At 36.6% G+C, this 20278-nt stretch overlaps 1 protein-coding gene across 1 annotated transcript in view; it reads left to right on the top strand.

Annotated features, from left to right (window-relative positions):
* The first annotated feature begins 3388 nt into the window (after positions 1-3388).
* Positions 3389-20278, top strand: part of LOC121414238 — a 32232-nt gene continuing 15342 nt past the window's right edge. Inside the window, exons 1-3 of the mRNA XM_041607350.1 lie at positions 3389-3531; positions 17142-17284; positions 18494-18621. Coding sequence (XP_041463284.1) covers positions 17212-17284; positions 18494-18621 — 201 coding nt within the window. The 5' untranslated portion in view covers positions 3389-3531; positions 17142-17211. The remainder of the gene's footprint in view (positions 3532-17141; positions 17285-18493; positions 18622-20278) is intronic.

The following is a 20278-nucleotide window of genomic DNA, read 5'->3' as shown; positions in this document are numbered from 1 at the left end:
CACATGAAAATTAGATCTACATATATCAAATATTTTTTAGAGGATTTTCTCATATTAGGTTCAATTTTTTGAGCGAGTTATTTTGGAGAAGATATATACCACTACTATACCTACTATCAGGGGCGGATCCAATAGGGGCGATTTTTTTTACCCATATTTTCCCCGATTGGCCCCTCAAAGTTTATTTCTGATTATTTGAAAGGGTTGTCCCAGTTGCATAATGAGCCAAAAATTTTGAGGGGGCTCAACATGGCGTGTCCCGTAAAATTGATAAGGAGTTGCGAGCAAGCAATAATTTAAATATTTTTACTACAAAAATCCAAGTTTTTTAAAAATAATTGACAAAACATTAATAATATCATATTTTACCGTTATCCCTTTCATTTTCTCTATTTTTTTCTTGGTCGTGAAATTTTTCTATTTTTTTTTGGGGGGGGGGGGGCAAAACGCCAATGTCCTAGCAGTATTGTCTTAGCTTTATTCTTATAAAACAACATAAATGTGTAATAATTTCATAAACCTTATTCAAATAGTGCGAACGCGAAGCGCAAGCGGGAAAATAGATTTCTGACCAACGACCGGGACACTCTAATAATTTTTGTAAATCATGAAGAAGGATGGGTAGTTTAGTATTTTCCTACATTAATAATGAGAGCGCAAAGCACGAGCAAAATTTTTTCTATATTCTGATCTTCTGATCAGAAACTGAATAATTTAAGCACGTTTTGAATAAAGATGAAGCTGCACATCTCAATAAACTTGCATACGCGTGTTTTAGAGTTAATATGGGGTTTCTGAATACAGGGGCCTAATTCATTTTTATCATGAAAATCAATAATGCGAGTACGAAAATTGGCAGAGCAAAAAAAGGGAGAAAGAAGAAAAGAAAAAAGGAAAAGAAGAAGAAAGGCAGAAGAAAAAAAAAGAAGAGAAAAATAAGAGGAGGAAGACGAGTGAATGAAATAATGTGAGGTGAAGACATGCAAAAAAAATCTTTTATGTTACTATATAAAAATTTCGTTGCGCTTCGCTCCAGAATTGCCTGTCGATGAGATTCATATCTTGCTCAATAGGCTTATATGGAGCAAGTTTTGAGGTCAATATACAAAACATATTTTAGCTCGGATATCGACCTTTCACTATTTTTTTCATTTACAAATTTAAGTGCTCTGTAAAATGTCCGTTTTATGATCTACATATCAGCATTTTAAGCTCACGCTGCGTTGTCACATTGTTTGATTTGCCAAGTTCATATTGTCTACGTGTATTCCATAATGTTCCATTAAACAAAATTAATGTAGTCAGAATGCCCAGATTCTAGGTCTAAATCTAAAACATACGCGATAGTCTGCATGTTGTTTATTCAAAATGTACTTAAATTATCAAGTTTCACATCAGAATATCAACAATTGCGGTCGCCCCCCCCCCAAAAAAAAAAAAGTCACCAGAAAGAAAAAAAGAAGGGAAAAAGGAGAGGAGAAAAGGAAAAGAGAAGCCGAGGAAAGGAAAGAAAGGTAGCTTTGTGTTTTTTTTCTTTTCATTCTTTATAATTTTTTTTCTCAAAAGAGAAACTCCTTCACTCTTACTTTAAATTTATATATGAATTTTGCTTCCGCGCTGCGCGCGGTTAAATGACAATATTGAAGTTCTCCATTGTTTCCCCCACCCTTTTTCTAACCCTGTTTTTCCACCTTATATTAGCTATATGTGTTTCTTGGCAGTTTAAAAGTTCAAATGTATACATGAGGGAATAGAATTAGAGTAAGGTTGGGCCAAAGTATATGAAGTTATCTTTTTTTAATTGATCGCGCAATTTCTGGTCGGGTCGACTCCGAGCGGGTAAAATCTTTATATCAATTTCTGGCGTCACTGACCTCCATAAAGGCAACTTCTCCCGCTTTTCAGCTCAATAATAAACAACCATGATTTCGGGACAAACGGGTTCCTAATTTTAAAAAAAGAGGAAGGTATAAAATTCGTGTCGTGTTAAATAAAAAAGTACAATATTTTTTATCAAATTCTATTAAACTTCATGTCATTTCCCTGCACATTCATCTCCTGTCCTGTTTTGCGCCCTCAGTTTGAAATTTTGAATGACACTTAAAGGGGAAGTTCACCCTGAAGAAAACTTTATTGTAAAAATAGCAGAAAAAATTAGTAAAAAATATTGGTGAAGGTTTGAGGAAAATCCGTTAAAAAGTAAGAAAGTTATTAGAGTTCAAAGTTTTGGATTTGTGACGTCATAAACGAGCAGCTGCTCCATGTGTTATGCAATATAAAATGCATGAATTTCAAATTTTGCATGGTTTCTGATGACTTAATTTTGTTTTCTGTTCATGATCGGGTGTGAAATGATTTGTCTATTGATATACAAAAGGTACAGTAAAAAACATTTTCAATTTTCTGAGAAAATGACATTTGATTTTTTACCATTCACTATATATGAATGCTGCTCGCATATGACGTCACAAATCAAATTATTGAAATACTAATAACTTTTTAAATATTTGATGAATTTTTCTCAAACCTTCGGCAATATTTTTAATTATTTTTTCTGCTATTTTTACAATCAACTTTTTGTCAGGGTGAACTTCCCCTTTAAGTTTTTTGTATAATTCAACATGAAGCGCTTCAGGATAAGTCAAAGAAATTAGGCATCCTTTTTTTTTAATATAATTTCAATGAATCACAGAAGTTCCAACGTTTGCGCACTATTTTCCGTGTAATGAAATTCAATAATCTTAGAAAATGAATTGAATTAGAGCCGATATATCTGCATTTAATGAAACGTCCGCCCTTTAAAATTTCAGATTCATTGCTCTGCGGGGGGAGGAATATCTTCCTCCTGGCGTATACACTTCTCCTCTGTATCGCGAGTTAAAGATATGCACTGTGTCGCTAAATTGTTTGTTATCAATTCTGATCTTTCCAAGGGAAGTATTCAATATATCTTAGATAATACATTTTTCTCGGGACCCTTTTCATGGCCAAAATGATAAAATGCTTTAGCTTCCGCGCTTCGCACGTGGTTATTATTATTTCCTCCATTGTATTCCTTATTTGTGCGTTCACAATCACTTTTGAAAACAAGGTTCAAAATCACAATATAGTCAACTGAACTGGAGCTAATATAGGTACTAAAGACAAGGGAGACGGCTCCTTTTCATTTATGAAACACCAAAAGCTTCGCGCTTCGCAAGGGAGGGGGAAACTCCTCCTCCCTGCACCCACCTCCTAGGAAGCGCGCTTCGCGCGTTCTGTAAGTGTTACCACGCTTCGCGTGGATTTACCGCCCCCTCTAAAATGAAATCCTGGCTACGCGGTTGTATTAGACATAAAAAAAATTGTCCAAAAAAGGATTTTAAAAACATGTATTTATTTCATTTTTTATTTGTATTCTCGACGTCACCGTAGAGATATACCCGCTAAAAGAAAACAAAAACCAAGTGTCGGAATCAAGAATTGCCGATATTATTACGTTCTTAATCCTACGTACGTAGCGATTAATCTGTCGATATTGATTTGAGGACGGTGAGTGGTTCTTAATTACTTTTATTATTTACACCGTAAAATAGTTCTAATTTTGCTTCAATATGGAAGTGGAAATGCGAGAGATTTCTGCTGATAGGTGTTGTGGAGATTGAGATCTCTTTGAACTAAATGAAATCAACATCGTCATTACATAAAACTGAGGAGGGGCCGCACTCGCCTGAAGTCGCCGAAACAAATCCCACTGGCGCCTTTTTTCCCCCAGTGAATTTCTTACTTAGCCTCATGACGAAAACCCCACGCATTCATTGAACAAGGTTATGATATAACCTTGTTCTCAGTTATATCTCCATGTGTGACAAAATAAGCATATAAGGGTGGCAATGTTTGGCTTATTTTCTCTTTTTTGGGGGGCAAATGCTTGATTTTTTTACACTGACAGTTTCCATTAGACCTGTTAATTCATATGGTAGTGGATCGTATTACCGAACACTTTTCATGAATTTGATCATATCAAACACATTATTCCAATAAAATTCACCAAACTTTCACCATAAATACACAAATACCTACAAAATATAAACATGCAGAAATTTTGCCGAAATTGTTTTTCATTTTTACGACATCAGCTTCCAATCGGACCCCTCTTCGCAAGTGAAATATTTTGGTCACTTGAAAAGGTATCGTATTACCGAACGTGTGTTTTCTATGGGAAAAGTTGGGAAAACAAAGTCACTGATGAGCTATTTTGACCATATTTTATTGTTTTGAGGATATAACAGTAGAGGCGCACGGCCAATATTGGAGACTGTCTCCAATGTGGGAAATTATCTCCAATATCAGAGACTTTTGTAAAGAATATGGGTATTCCAATTTCAGAGACAGTCTCCAGTTTTGGAGACTAATTTCCTTTGTTTACATTTGCGGCAAAAGGATTACCTTGGCGGCAAATAGAAATGTGATAAGCAGATTCCTCATGACAAATTACCCCTTTTCACCGTCTACTTAAAAAATTCACCATCTACTTTTGTTTTGATAAGGATTTTTGTAGTCAATCACACACAAAACAAATGGGCTTCTGACCTCAGTGAGACAAAATTTTGGGTGGAAAAAATCATGCTTTTGTCCTTTTGCAAAGCAAGTCTCCAATGTGGGAGATTGTCTCCCCTATTGGAGAGAGTCTCCCATATTGGCCGTGCGCCTCTACTGTATAAAGACTTCGAAATTGTGTTTTTGATAATTTTTCATCATTTTTCTATTTAAGTTCCCTTTGGAAGGATGTTGCAAAGTTTTGAGCGTATTTGATTATTTTCTGACGCATATGATGCGTGCGTTCAGTAATACAAGGCCGGTCGGTAATACAATCACTCACTATACTGCTTGGCTCTTATTTAAATTTGATTCTTTATATCATTTTTTCTTAATTAAAAATAGAGATCAAAAAATGAAAATTTTCTTGCCATATTACTTTCCACCAATAGAGGGCGTACAAAAAATGAAAATTTTCTTTCCATATTACTTTCCACCAATAGAGGGCGTACACAAAAATATGCCCAAAATTTTTGAGCGCTCTGGTGAATACAAAAATTATTCCCACATTACTAATGATAAATAAATTAAAACTGTAGAGCATGATCGGTTCATCACGGACGGACATTTGATAGATTTTGAAAGTTTTGAAGGCTTGTAACAAATTAGGAATAAGATGAACAAGGTTCCTTTGTGTTTTATAGTGAAGGGTAGGACATAGTATGCTGAATGGTTAAAAAAGTTTGTTGCCATGGTTACCTACAAACACAGGTATCCACTAAATGTGCCATATCACGGACGGACAAGATAGAAATGTGGTTTTTAGAATTTTTGTACATTTTTATTGTTTCTATCTAAACAGCTTTACATGGACCAATTATTGTTAATGCACCTAACACTCGGGTATGTTAGCTTCTATGTTCAGCATATTGAATTCTTAACCAATATCAAACTTCCGAGAGAATTGCAAATATTTTCCATCACGGACGGACATCATGGACGGACATCACGGACGGACACAATTAAAATACAATGGAAGTACTCTGTAAAAAGTTCTTAGTACTTTTTTGGTAAACAAATGCAATTGTTTTGATGATTTGTACATATTTTAATAATATTAAACAGTATTAGTTGCACAATCAAGTTGCTGCAACTTGATTTAAGATGTAGCAACTTGATTTCTATGCTAGACGCACAGTATAATCTAGACATACGATTGCTCTTAACATATTTCTTGTCAAAATCGAACGTAAAGAATAAGTGATGTATAACAAAAAAAAATAAAAACATAAAAAGCCATTGATATGCAGGCAGAAAGGAGCAAATTCACATGACAGTCCTTTTACTTTTAGAAGATGTTAGTATTCATAGAGCATTAGCAAGTGAAAAGACTTTAAATGAAAAATTGACATCCTGGTTCTTCCCGCATACATTTTTTACATAGTTTTTGTGGCTCAACTTACCCCAGACGATGGCACAACTTACCCCACAGATGGGGCAAGTTGAGCAATTTGACATCCTTTTTTTCAAAGGTCACAATGACATTCAGCGTGGGGGTAGAAAGTTATATATAGGTGAAAAATATTTCCCAAGAATCAAATTTAAAGGTAAGGTACTTATTTCTACAATATTACTAGTCATATCAATTCTAACGTGCAAAATGCAAAAAGTGTCACAACTTACCCCGCCTTCCCCTATTGTCTTTTTAAAGTGTAGAATACAAGTAGGTTCAAAATCAACAGCTTGTTGATTACCCGGTATTGATCATGTTGATACAAGTATTTTTATGATCATGATGATTTTAGGCATTAATTTTCCAAGAGCAAAGATGTTTTTTAAGGTCCAAAAACTAAATCTAAAAGATTAACAGGTCACTGATCCTTATGCTTGTTTGTTGGATCAACACTTGTCATGGACTCTCTTTAAATCCATCTTTTGCATTAAAGCGGAGACACCCCATAACATCAACAGCCCTCATGTATTTAGGCCCTGACCGAATCCAAAATTGAAATTGATATTCCAATCCAAAGCTTAACTTCTAAACACTGCAGTGCAAGCTTTATGCATTTTCACAGTTTACCAGATAAGCGATTTGCTTAAAATTAGCTCCAAAATGGACTTCGAAAAAAGGTATTCATGTAATTTTCACAAACCTATGTTCTGTTAGAAGCATTGTGAATCCATAAGTTTGTACATGGAAAAATTGATTTTTCTGCTTATCAGATTATGCATTGCATTCTACTTCTTCTCCATCACTTTCTGCAAGCTTGAATTGATGAAATCTACAGCTTTGGATGTGTTCTTGCCATACTTTGTTTCCCGCTTTTTTGGCATATACATGTACATGTAGCTTTTCAACTCTATCTGCATTCCAATAATGCTTAACAATTTTCCTGACAACAATATAGCCCCAATAACGGCCAAACAAAGATATCACAAAAAATTGTGAAGAGTTGTAGGCTTATTCCATTTGAGTTCCGAATAATTCTCAGAGCCATTTTTCACTGCAATTAGAAGCTAAAATTAAACTCATAATCTGCTCAGCAAAGTTTCTCATTTGCATATATGAATCTTTCCACAAGTATTTCACTCGTCCGTCCGTGATGAAATTAATGTCCGTCCGTGATCATTTTTCATTGATTTATCAAATGCATAAAATGTATGGATTTTAGCTATGTTCAAATAGAATGATGAACAGTGTCCAGTGAAATACTTCTACACACTTTTATTTCTGTTTCTATTCTGATAAAGAATAAAAAGCTGAATCCATAGACATTATCCTAATAAAAATGATCATGGACGGACATTAATTTCATCACGGACGGACAGAAATGTTAACATCTACAAGGAAAGTTTACTTCCATATTTTTTTCCTACTAATTTATGTTTGATGATAGATTAATGTTCAGAGTGCAAGACCATTAAAAAAAATTGGAGTAACTTTGAAAACAATAAAACTAGAGTGAAATGAATTTGAGTGAATTAACTTTGTCCGTCCGTGATCAAATTAATGTCCGTCCGTGATCATTTTTGACTGAGTTTATGATATGGATAAAATGTATGGATTTTAGCCATGTTCAAATAAAATAATGTACAGTGTTTAGAGAGATACCTCTAAACCTTTTTATTTTTTATTTCTACTCTGATAAAGAATAAAAAAACTTTTCATCTTTTTTCCATCACGGACGGAAATTTCAAAATGGAAATGTTAACACCTACCAAAAAAAATTAGTTCCCAATATTTTTTTTCTACTATATTATGTCTGATAATAGAGAAATGTTCAGAGTGCAAGAACATCCAAACCAAATTAGAGTAACTTTAAAAACAATAAAACTAGAGTGAATTTAATTTGAGTAGAAATGTCCGTCCGTGATGAGAGGTAGCAGCACCCCCATGAATAAAATGGACTATTCCGGTACTTTCGGAATCATCAATCTTCATGAAACTTAGTTTTTTGAAACCTGAGATATCAAAGATCATTTTAAAAGCAAATTTGATAAAAGTACCTTAAAAAAAATTTTTCACCTCAATGCGAACCCTTAACCGATCATGCTCTGTATGAAAATTAGTAATTTTAAACTGTATGAAAATTAGTAATTTTAAACTGTATGAAAATTAGTAATTTTGGTCACAAAAGTGGTATTTGAATGATTTTTTAGAGTGTGTGCTCTATACAACATTGGCATGCCATAGTCCTACCTGTAGATTCTCCACAGGCCAGATGGTAGCAGTGAACAAGTGGTATACCCCAAGTTTCCCTTATCAAATCTCTTCTCAAAACCCTATTGCCCTCAAGCATGAAATTTAAGTATAGAAATACCTGTTTCTTGACCTCGGTCCGAAGATAATACCTCCCAGCATCAACGGTCACAGCAGGGGGCCACACACGATGGATTGCAATGTTCTGGTGAGTGCATGGAGTTCCATGTATATACACGCGTTGATAGAAACGTTTTTCTTCCTTCCTTTCTTTTTCTTTCTTTCTCTCTTCCTTCCTTCCTTTCTTTCGTTAAGACTGTATCGTTGAGCGAGTGAACGGCATGCATCCCATATTTTCTTGCTGTATGGACAGAAACTAGATGGGATGTATCACGGTCCTTGCATGCTAAGCATACCGTAATTTGTATTCCGCATACTTTCCTTATTTCGAGGTCGATTTTCTTCGTTCGAAATTGAAAATGGACTAGTATTGGATGTCTGAATGTAATATGCCTTTGAAAACGTGATTAATATCGAATACAATAATTTCATTCCGAAGATCCTTCTACAGGCAGACAAGTCTTACGTAATAGCACAGCTGTTGTTTATCATTTCGTCCTTGGCTCAACGCTCGTTTAGCTGGCCCGTGGTGGTGAAATCGAGACAAGGGGATTACCTGGCCAAGATGGGTTTATCGGGAAAAGTTGTTTGAGATTTGCAAACGCATATGACCGCAGTTTGCAGTCCGAAGTGAGGTTGAGAATCAAACGGGAAGTTTTCGTAATGTTAGGCGGTTAGGCCTACTTTACTTTAAGTCCACGATGCTGTAGGCTTGAGTTGAGTTCTTGTTCATCGATCATACTCATCGTAGTATCTCCTCTGGTGGTAGTTACAGTATGGTTAAAAAAAGTAAACAAAATTAGAGCCGTATTAGAGGCACTGCCGCTGGTCAGTAAATTGGGATCGTCCCAGTTTTGAATAATAATATTATTTACACTACATAGTGGGGTATGGTGTGTCATCCCGTAGGACTAGCGTGCCAAAATTGATTTTTTGGTTGTTTTGGCTTCAATAGGGTCCCCTTAGACCAAAAACGATGGGGTTCAAATTTTCAGTCCCCTCCTTCCCTTTGTGGGGGGTCCTTTTTGGCACCATATTGGCCTGTACAAAGCACAATATGATAATCCATTGTTTTCAACCTTATTTCTCACTTTTCCACGCCAATTTTATTTTTAAGTTGTCTGAGGTGTACAAGAATTAATATTTGATGATGTTGTGATGTCAATATATTTTCACTTTTACCATACGGGGGGCGGATTTTGCGAAAAATGCCCCAAAATTGTAAAATATTACCCCAAAAATATAATTTTCCCCATTTTTGGCACTAGAATTAGGACAAAAAGATCACAAAATAAAGTTTATATGTCTTGTTGTACAGTCCGATAACAGAGGAATACATCACATGTAATTTATATGATTAAAATTAATGTAAAAGTCACCCCCATTTCAGGATTTTATGCAGTGAAAACCTAACTACAACACTAGAGGGCGCCATAACTTATCATGATGATATTAGTGTGGTACGGTATATCATGACACAGCTCCTGCAGGATTTTTGTGCCGAAATTGTTTTTTTTTATTATTCACTTGGGTCCAATCTATCAGGAAATGATAGGGTTCTAATTTTCCCCACCCTCACCCACTGCCTGAGGGGGTCACCTATATCAAGACCCACTAAAATCAGGAGTATTAATAATTTTGCGCCCGGTTAAAAAATGAATTGTTTTATGGTATTTTATCATCCCTAGACAGTTAGAATGCCTATCTGAAGGCTTCAAGTTAGACGAGCATCCTACCAACCATATCCCCTACTCCCCCCCCCCCCCCACTGACTGGCATACAACTTTCACCATTCGGCCACTCGTTCTAGAGTACAATTTACGATTAAAGGACTTCAATTCGAATTGTCAATTATATACTTCTTGGCTAATTTCCAATTACTGATAGACAGAAAGAAACACATACAATATATTTTTAGCCCCCCCCCCCCCCCACACACGCACACATGCAAATAATCATTATTGAAATAACATGTGGTGTTTAGAGAACTTCCGAACTTACATTGTTTTTCAACAGTTTTTAGTACTAATTGATCTCAGGAATAATGTACTAAAAATCTACCAAAATCTGCATCAGGGAAAGTGGTTATTTTCAAGATAGTATCCAAGATGGCCACCATTCACTTAAAATTAATGAATACGACTCACTCATTATCCACCCTAGAATCCTAATTAGTTTCATACTCCATGGTCTAGGAGTTAAAATAATTTGTTGACACAGGATAGAGTGAATTATGACCCCAGGATGCCTAGCTGGAAAATATAAGATGGCATCAAAAAAGGCTACCGTGTGCTAAAAATCCGCAATTTGGTTTTGATTCAATGATATTAAGGGTGAAGTAGTAAATTGGAAAAAGGACAGTGAGTGGTCTGGTGGGTCCAAAAATCCATGATGGCTTCAAAAAAATTATTCTGAAATGGCTGCTAAACTTAAAGCAGACATAGCTGATTTCATATCGTCCATGGAAATGTGATTTCGATGTTTAATTTCAAACCACTGGTTTGGGTCAAGTAATATATAAGGATAAGTTACAAGGACTGTCAGTGGTCTGGTATGTCCAAAAATCAAAGATGAATTCCAAAAAATGATCTTAAAATGGCTGCTGATACTTAAAGTGGACATAGTTCATTTCATATCGGCCTGGGAGATATCAGGTGGGTGTTTCATAAAGCTGTTCGTAAGATTAGAACGACTTTAAGAACGACTGGTGATCCTTTCTTTTGGTAAATGGTATACACCATAGGCGATGGTTTACCGCGTAAGAAAGGATAACCAGTCGTTCTTAAAGTCACTCTTAACTTACGAACAGCTTTATGAAACAGCCCCCAGTTTGGTGTCTAAACCAATGGTTTCAACTTTCAAGGGTCAAATAAGACATTTGGATAAGTAAATAAGGGCTGTCAGTGGTCTGGTATGTCAAGAAATGCCATATGGCCTCCAAAATGCAGGGTCTAAATTGACTGTGGTTCTTAAAAGTAGACATAGTTCATTAGAAATGCACATTTTGGATTTGATTTTGGTGTCTACACTAGAGTTTAAAGGATCAAGTATTGTTTCAAGTTGAAAGAACAGTCGGATGTCAAGTTTATCAAAAATCCAAGATTGCTTAAATGACTGCTATTACATGTACTTAAAAGTGGATATAGAACATTAAACATACACCTGGGGATATTATTTTTGTGTCTACACTAGTATTTCAAGAGTTGAAATTAAAAATATTAAGGACTGGCTACAATGACTATGCAGTTATCCATTTTGCCTTAAAATCCGAGTTGGCTTTAAAAAATGGGTTCCAAAATGACTATTGTTACTTAAAAGTGGAGAAATTATTCAAACAATACAAACCTGTGAAAAATATTAAATGTATACACTTAAACATGTTAAATGTATATAGTTATCACATTGATTCATGAGTTTGTAATAGCACCCATTTGATGATTTTTTTTAAATCTACCATGGATTTTAGACAAAATGGAAAACTAAATATCCTTGTTATTTGTTGAATGTATTATCTGACCCTTTATACCACCATGTAGACATCCAAATTATTCCTCACATAGTAATATTGTATGAACTCTGACCATTATTAATGAGTTTTAGGAATCATTTTAGATGCCATTTTGAAAACTTTCATGGATTTTTAGGCAAAATGGACAAGTGCATATCTTTGTAACTAGTCGAAAGTATCACTATAATCATGAAACCATTGAGTGGACACCAAAATCATATGTCCTTGGTGAATTTTAAATGAACTATGTCCATTTTTAAGTAACATCATTCACTTTAGACTCAGATTTCTTCACGCCATCTTGGATTTAACGACATACCAATGACTGTCCTTGTTATGATATTAATAATATAGGTATATTTACCTAGGGAAGCCACTTCGGTACTAAAAACTGTTCTCCCAGCGGGCCTTGCCATTATTATTATCCCTGCCTTAGATGGGCTGCCTAAGCGCTCTAGCATTCAAGGAATTTCTTCGCGCATTCAGGGAATTTCTTCCTACCGGGTACCCATTTACCTCACCTGGGTTGAGTGCAGCACAATGTTGATGAATTTCTTGCAGAATGAAACTATGCCATGGCTGGGATTCGAACCCACGACCCTTTCAAAGTCAAAAGACCAATCCACTAGGCCATAACACCTGAACGGTTGTAACTAATTTTCAGACATTAAAAATCATGGTTTAGACATCAAATCATATTCTTGATGGATATTACATGTCCACTTGTAAATAACAGTGGCTATTTTATATTCTATTGTTTAACATACTCGACCAACGACTCTCCTTGTAACTTATTCTAACATGTCTAATGTATTATTAGACTCACTTTTCAATGGTCGTCACACACATTCATATTCCCTAATATTGAACAAACTGTATTGGTTTTTCAAGCAGCAACAGCAATTTCAAACCCCATATTTGGAAGACATCTTGGATTTTTTAACATACCGGACCACCGACTGTCCCGGTATGTTGAGTCCAAGATGGCCTCCAAAAGTTAAATAAATAAAAAAAGGAAACGGTATTCTTGTCCCAATTTTGATCGTTGAAACCATGGTCTAGACACCAATTCCATCTATCTCAGGTATATAAAATGTGCTATGTCTAAGTATCAACAGCCATTTTAAACTCCATTTTTGGAAGCCATCTTGGATTTCTGGGTCCTTGCAACTTTTCCCGATATACTTCTTCAGCCTTGAAAATCTTTGAATAGAACCCAAATAAAGGTCATTTAACAAAAAAAAGAATCCAGGATTTTTTTATTTTAACCTAAGGCAGCTATTCCCCCCCCCCCCCCCCCCCCCGGGGGTAGAATCAAACAAATTAGATGCCCATACTATGAATCGGCATTGGAAATAATTGCTCTTGAAATGTGTCAGCTTTCAAATTTATTGATAAAATTACAGTGCCTAGAATTTGATTTTTTTAGGGAAGTGCTTATCATAAGTTATGGCGCCCTCTAGTGTTGTAGTATGGTTTTCACTGCATAAAATCCTGAAATGGGGATGATTTTTACATCAATTGACCAAAAATGATGATATATTTTACAGGTGATATATTCCTCTGTTGTTGGATTGTATAAAAAGACATATTCATTTCATTTTGTAATCCTTTTTTCCTAATTTTAGTGCCAAAAAAGGGAAAAATAATATTTTGGGGGCAATATTTTACAATTTTGGGGCATTTTTCGTAAAGTCCGCCCCCATATGGTAAAATTTAAAAAACATTGACATCACAACATCATCAAATATTCATTCTCATACACCTCAGACAACTTAAAAATATAATTGGTGAAGAAAAGTGAGAAATAAGGTTGAAAACAATGGATTATCCTATTGGGCTTTGTACAGGCCAATATGGCGCCAAAAATGACCCCCCACAAAGGGAAGGAGGGGTCTGAAAATTTGAACCCCATCGTTTTTGGCCTAAGGGGACCCTATTGAAGCCAAAACAACCAAAAAATCAATTTTGGCCCGCTAGTCCTACGGGAGCTGTGTCAATGACAAACCGTACCACACTAACAGGGACTGTCTCACTTTTCAAAGATTTATCCATAGGGCCTACAAGAAATCTAGTAGGAAAGCACTCGCACATTGTACGAGGTTAGTATGTACTAACCTCGTACAATAGACCGTGTTTGACCCTGGATTTCGAAGTACAGTAGTCGGCAAACATCGCTTCATTGCTGAAGTAATATTTGCCGAAACTCCTTCTCGCTACGCACCGGGGCTCTTGCCGGTAAGTAGCAATAGTTTATTAAATATGAAAATAATAATAAAATAATAATCATCAAAAAAGCATATTTTGCTTACCTCGGCCTCGAAAGTGACTTCGCTTGTCTCTTCCACGGAAATACAAGGAAGCCCGTTGGTGGCGCTAATAATTTCACAACCTTGATTCAGCTCCTCGGTAATTTTATAACTGTATCTAAATTCTTTGAATGCGCAATCCTTATGATTAATTTATAATTATGGGCACCAATGAATGAAATACCTTAAAAAACATAATTAATGATTATTATTGGTGATGATAACACTCATTTGCAATTAATTTAAAAAGATGACTGATAAAAAAAATGAAAATAATATACGTGCCTGGAAAGAAACCAGCAGTACAAGCTTTGACGAACGTCAATAATACGTATACGGTATACCAAAGTCTATACAATGAAAAGATTGGATACTTCACGGACTTTGCGTAATTCCTTGCGTCGATATGCGTGTAAAATAGTGTAGGTGCCTATTCTTTCCCATGTCGTGTCTTTGATATGAATATAAATCGCGCGCCCTCTTCAGGAGAAAATTGATATCAACGCTGACTGATTTCTATCTCCGTGAAATCTTCACTAAAGATCAAGAAAATATTCATATTTTTAGAAAGAAACTTCAAGGAGAAGTCACGGAAGGATCTAAATGATTCGGTAAGTGTCATAGCAGAATGTGGAATACCAATTCATGATAATGTTTTATGTGGGCAAAAGCCCACTGTATTTTGGAAGTGTAGGTGTGTGTCGCGTGCGTATGATTGATAATCCTTCGCACGCGAGATGATATGAACCCATGGGTGGTAGGAAAGTTCATTCACCTGTCATCATCAATTGAGTGCGCTAGTCAATCAATGCAAAGCATATCAAGTTTCATAACAAGATTATTGAAAGACGGCAAATTGTGAAAAATTGACGGTGAACTTGGGACTTGCAGAGCTACCAAGTCTCACGCATTATGCGTGAGACTCAAGCATTTTGGACTCTTGTTCATCCCCTCAAATGTCTGTCTCACGCAACTATTACAGCCTATCCCCATATACATTGTACAAAATGTCTGTGATCTCACTCAGATTCACAGAAAATCTCACGCATAGCTGGTCTTTGAACTTGGCATCTCTGGACTTGTGGTATCTGTGCCAACACCAAATCCATACATGTACAAGAATGGCGTAATGCACTTCAACAACTTAGCCTTCCCCCTCTTGATGAACTTGTAAGGAATCCCCCTAACTACCATCTATGGAAACGAACGGTTCAGTCGGCAGTGATCCAGGTGTCCGAGGCTAGACAGCATAACACCCTCACCAAGAAGACATCCTTGTCCTTGTGGACTAGAACACCTAAACCAAAGGCGAAGGATCTGTACCCCGGGCACATTTCCAATCCAAGTCTGCGGTCAGCCATCACCATCCGTGCTCAGATCTCTTGCCAAGTCTATGTGACCCAAGTCTGGCTCGCCAAGATTGGCAAAGCACCTGATGATTGCTGATGATCGTCTGCATGTCAGCCTGCGAGGATGTGGAACATCTGGTTGCTACCTGTCCAGCCCTAGCACCCGTCCGACAGGACCTTTAATATCCAGCGGGTTAAGGCTAATCCCAACACCAAGCAGTTTGGACCATGCTTTGAATCTACCCCTGCTCTTTTTGTAGAGTCGGTCGTTTTTCTACCTCAGGGGCGTATTAGCAGCAACATAAAAGCCCAATTACATACGCTTATTCTATACTACTTACGCAACCTCCACACAACTCATCAAAACCTACTCAGTACTTCATGATTGCATCTACTACATGTAGAGCCTTAAATGAATAGCAGCCCTTCCAACGGCGCCGTTGATCTCCGACCTTAGCGGAGGAAGAATACAGGAGAGAGAGAGGTCACTGAATCTATTTTAGCACTCTCAATCGCCGCAGTTGCCGTCCATGTCCCGCAGGGGTAAGTGAAGAAAAACTGTCCCATATTGCCATAAACAAGGACAATCTCAATTTATTATCAAGACATGATTTTTCTTGGTTTCTGAATATGAGGATATCCTTGTTTTCTGGGACAATCACAATTTTTTGACCAGCACCTCCCGTATACCATGTAATGATGTATACCGGTACTTAACTTGAGAAAGGACTTTCAGAAGTGTGTAGGCCTACATGTATGCTGAAAAACCATGGAAAAACAAAGACAGTAGGCCTACTGCCTACACTGGATTAGAAGTTCGTGATCTATGTCTAGTATAACTTAATGAGTTATCAAGGATGGAAATCTGTTTTTGGAGGCTATGAATCGGACTACCGTGCAAATCTTTCAGTCTTGGGCTTATCATAATCAGATTTCTAGAATAGCATGAATAGGGGTTTCACTTTCAGTCACGTCACTCGTCAGCGTCACGTGACAATTCTTGTTGACCGCGAGCGGTCTCCATGCACTGTCAATGGTAGACAGCTGCTTCGAGGAGTTTATTTAACTTTTTTTTTCATTTCCCGTACACAGACGGCTTGCGATCGTGTTACCCAGGGTCAGGGAGCTCCGGCCCGCTTTCTGGGCCGGAGCCCAAGGAGTTGACCATGCAAAATGAGGGAGACAAGGGGTAGATGAGGTCTCAAGAGTAATCTTAATAAAATGTGGAAACAGACATTATGGAGGTACCACGATTTTATGGATGAAGGTCTATCGTGACACACAAATCCTGACATGGAAGCACAGACTGGAACCTAATAAGCGAAAAGTTCTGTCGCGATACCCCTCCTTCTTTCAAAATTCAAAACAAAATTGCAGCGATGTGTTTTCCTATTAAAATTATACTTTGTCACATGATTACAAATTGACAAATCGTTTGTCTACAACACTCACGAATATTCATGAGAGGGATATAATAATTGATATACAAGAGACTGAGACCAAAGGTCATCGTAGAAACGTACATGTATGTATGGCAATCAACATCAGTGCCGTTGGTTTTCACGAGGGTTGCAAGATTGTTCTTTGAATTCAGCTAATGATTTTGCACTCTTTGTTTTTTTTTTTTATTTTACTAGATTGTTTGAAGCTGTGTGAGAGTTGTATATTTGTCTCAACCAACCATATGTGACTTTAATAACTACCACCATGGACTTTGATCAACCAATCGAAGAGATCCAGCGAGAAGGGAAGGAAGAGGGGCTTTATGATTTCTCTTACGGTAAGATTTTCAAGATGATGTTCAACTTGCCAAAAAAATGCAGACCTCTCAACAATGTTGACTTTGGATGAAAAAATGAATTTGTTACCCCTCTGATCTCTTGTGTCAATATGTTTTTCAAGATAATGTGATAAATTTATTTCATTTTCCTCTTTTTACCTCGCCTGAATAGCAGAGCAAGACGTCGGCAGCAGTGCCATGAAAATTGAAATATTAAACAAGGTTAAGTTTGAAATGTCATCATAACATAAGCATATGAACCTAGTTCATGAAATTTAGAAAAAAAAAAATTGTTTGAAATATTATTAAATCATCTTGCCTGAATTTTTGGTCACATGATCAATGTCAAAGGTTGTTTAGGGTCAATGAACTTTGACCATGTTTTAAGGTATCAACATTGAAATCTGAACCAAGGTTAATTTTTGACATATCATAATTTTAAGTTCATGAAATTGGGACTTACATGTAAGGGTAATCAAGTATCATTGGTCGAGGTGCATGACATTTTTGGTCACATGATTAAGTTCAAAGGTCATTAAGGTCAAAGAACTTTTACTATGTATTATCATCTTAACCTAGGTTACGTTTTGAAATGGTATCATTACTTTGAAAGTAAATGAAGCTGTTGCATGAAACTTTGACATTATGGTAATCAAGTATCACTTGTCATTTTGCACAAGTGTCATGTCACTTGATCAAGGTCAAATGCAATTTCCGATCAATAAACTTAATAGTATTAATGGTGTTTTTTTTTTGTGAATAATCATCTTGGTCGAATAACTATTAGAAATAAATCTGATCATTGGTACTTACTGTTTGAAACAGAGAACAGTTTCACGTCTGAACGGGATGCTTCTTCAGCTCGTCAGAAGTGAAATGGACAGAACAAATTTATGTCTGTGAAACTGTTCTCTCCGTTTCAAACGATAAGTCCAGATGATCAGATTTATTTTTAATCCTTATTTGTCTTTTTTCCTGGATGAATCAAAACGTACAGAAGTGTAATTATCTTGCTTGTTCTCAAAGTCAGCTTACTGGTCTGTGATTATTTGCTCTTTTGTTTTTTGCTCTTTACCTGTAATGTGATGATGCACTGTTGTTTTAATGAGATATAGATAGATTCATTCATTCATTCAATAAATAAATGATGATAATCAATGTAAAGAGATAGTAACTCACCAGTTTCTTTGTGGATCCTTACACCCACAGATGATGACGAAGGCAACGCCCAGGATCCCGACGGTGCGATTGATGATGAAACCAATATGTCCGCCCTTGATCTTTACACCGACATGGTCATCCGAGACAGTGAAGAGGCCGCTTTATCTATGGCTAAGGTAATTTCAAATTCAGCCGTCTCTTCAAACCAGAGAAAGAGCACGTTGGGTCATGTATCTGCGTAACCTAGGCCCCATGAACTGGTATGTTGGCTCAGTTGGTAGAGCGTGTGTCTCACAACCGGGAGGTCGGTCGGAGGTTCAAACCCCCGCCACGTCAGACCAAAGGACGTAAAAGATGGGAGTTGCTGCTACCCTGTTTGGCGTTCAACAATTAAAGGGATAGAGCCTCATCAATCTGGCGCTGCACAGCGGCTGCCGGGCCCACAATCAATTGGAAAAACTAATTTTCAGAGTATTTCACTTCTGGTGTCTATTTCGAACAATAAAATATAGATTTTTTAAAGATCTTACAAAGAGTTACGATTGATTCAATCAATCACAACTATGGAAAGCCAGTCACATCAACATCTAAAATGCATTATTCAAATATTTTCTTGATATGTATAAGATGTTAAGTCATGCATTCATCTTTTCCTGAAAATTCAGTGTGCCTTTGATTACAAAGGACGTTGTGCAAATTTCCTGGAGAAAATATTGATATTGTTGGATTTCCGTATAATTAAGATTAATCTAGGGCCTGTCTTACAAAGAGTTACATTTGATCCAATCAATCTCAAGTTTTCTCAACTATGGAAAGCCAGCAAATTCGACATCTAAAATGTATGTTTGTCCAAATTTTTCTAGTAATGATGTATGTTCATACATTCACAGTTTTCTTGACCTCTCTGTTTTAAAGGACATTAGCAAATTTTTAAAAGAAAAAATTAGACACTGATGGATTTCCATAGAGTTATGATTGATTGGATCAATCGTAACTCTTTGTAAGATAGGGCCCTGACCTTTCTTCAAATGAAGCAGACTCTGCTTACTAAGTATTGACCTAAGTTGAGCAGGGCCCTGTTCTCATCGGTGTCCTTTAACTAGTTTAACATGTTGAGGGAATGCGCATACATTCGTAATTCCGAAGCTTCGTTTTTCCGAAGGTTCGTTATTCCGAAGGTTCGTAATTCCGAAGGTTCATTAATCCGAAAACGAAATAAGGTTCGTTGTTCCGAAGGTTCGTTAGTCCGAAAACGAAGTGAGGTTCGTAATTCCGAAGGTTCGTTTATCCGAAAACGAAATGAGGTTCGTAATTTTGAAGGTTCATTAGTCCGAAAACTAAATGATTAACAAACCTTATTTCGTTTTCGGACTAACGAACCTTCGGAACAAGGAACTTTATTTAATATTTGTCTCACCTGCGAAGCAAAGTGAGACTATAGGCGCCGCTTTTCCGACGGCGGCGGCGGCGTCAACATCAAATCTTAACCTGAGGTTTTTTGAAATGAAGTTTTTGAAATGACATCATAACTTAGAAAGTATATGGACCTAGTTCATGAAACTTGGCCATAAGGTTAATCAAGTATTACTGAACATCCTATTAGAGTTTCATGTCACATGACCAAGGTCAAAGGTCATTTAGGGTCAATGAAGTTAGACCATGTTGGAGGAATCAACATCGAAATCTTAATCTGTGGTTAAGTTTTTGAAATGTCATCATAACTTAGAAAATATATGGACCTAGTTCATGAAACTTGGACATAAGGTTAATCAAGTATCACTGAACATCCTGCATGAGTTTCACGTCACATGACCAAGGTCAAAGGTCATTTAG

Source organism: Lytechinus variegatus, chromosome 4 (assembly GCF_018143015.1).
Source record: "Lytechinus variegatus isolate NC3 chromosome 4, Lvar_3.0, whole genome shotgun sequence".
In the NCBI taxonomy this organism is placed as follows: domain Eukaryota; kingdom Metazoa; phylum Echinodermata; class Echinoidea; order Temnopleuroida; family Toxopneustidae; genus Lytechinus; species Lytechinus variegatus.
Note: the sequence above shows the minus strand (reverse complement) of the source record. Positions and strands in the feature narration are given on the sequence as shown.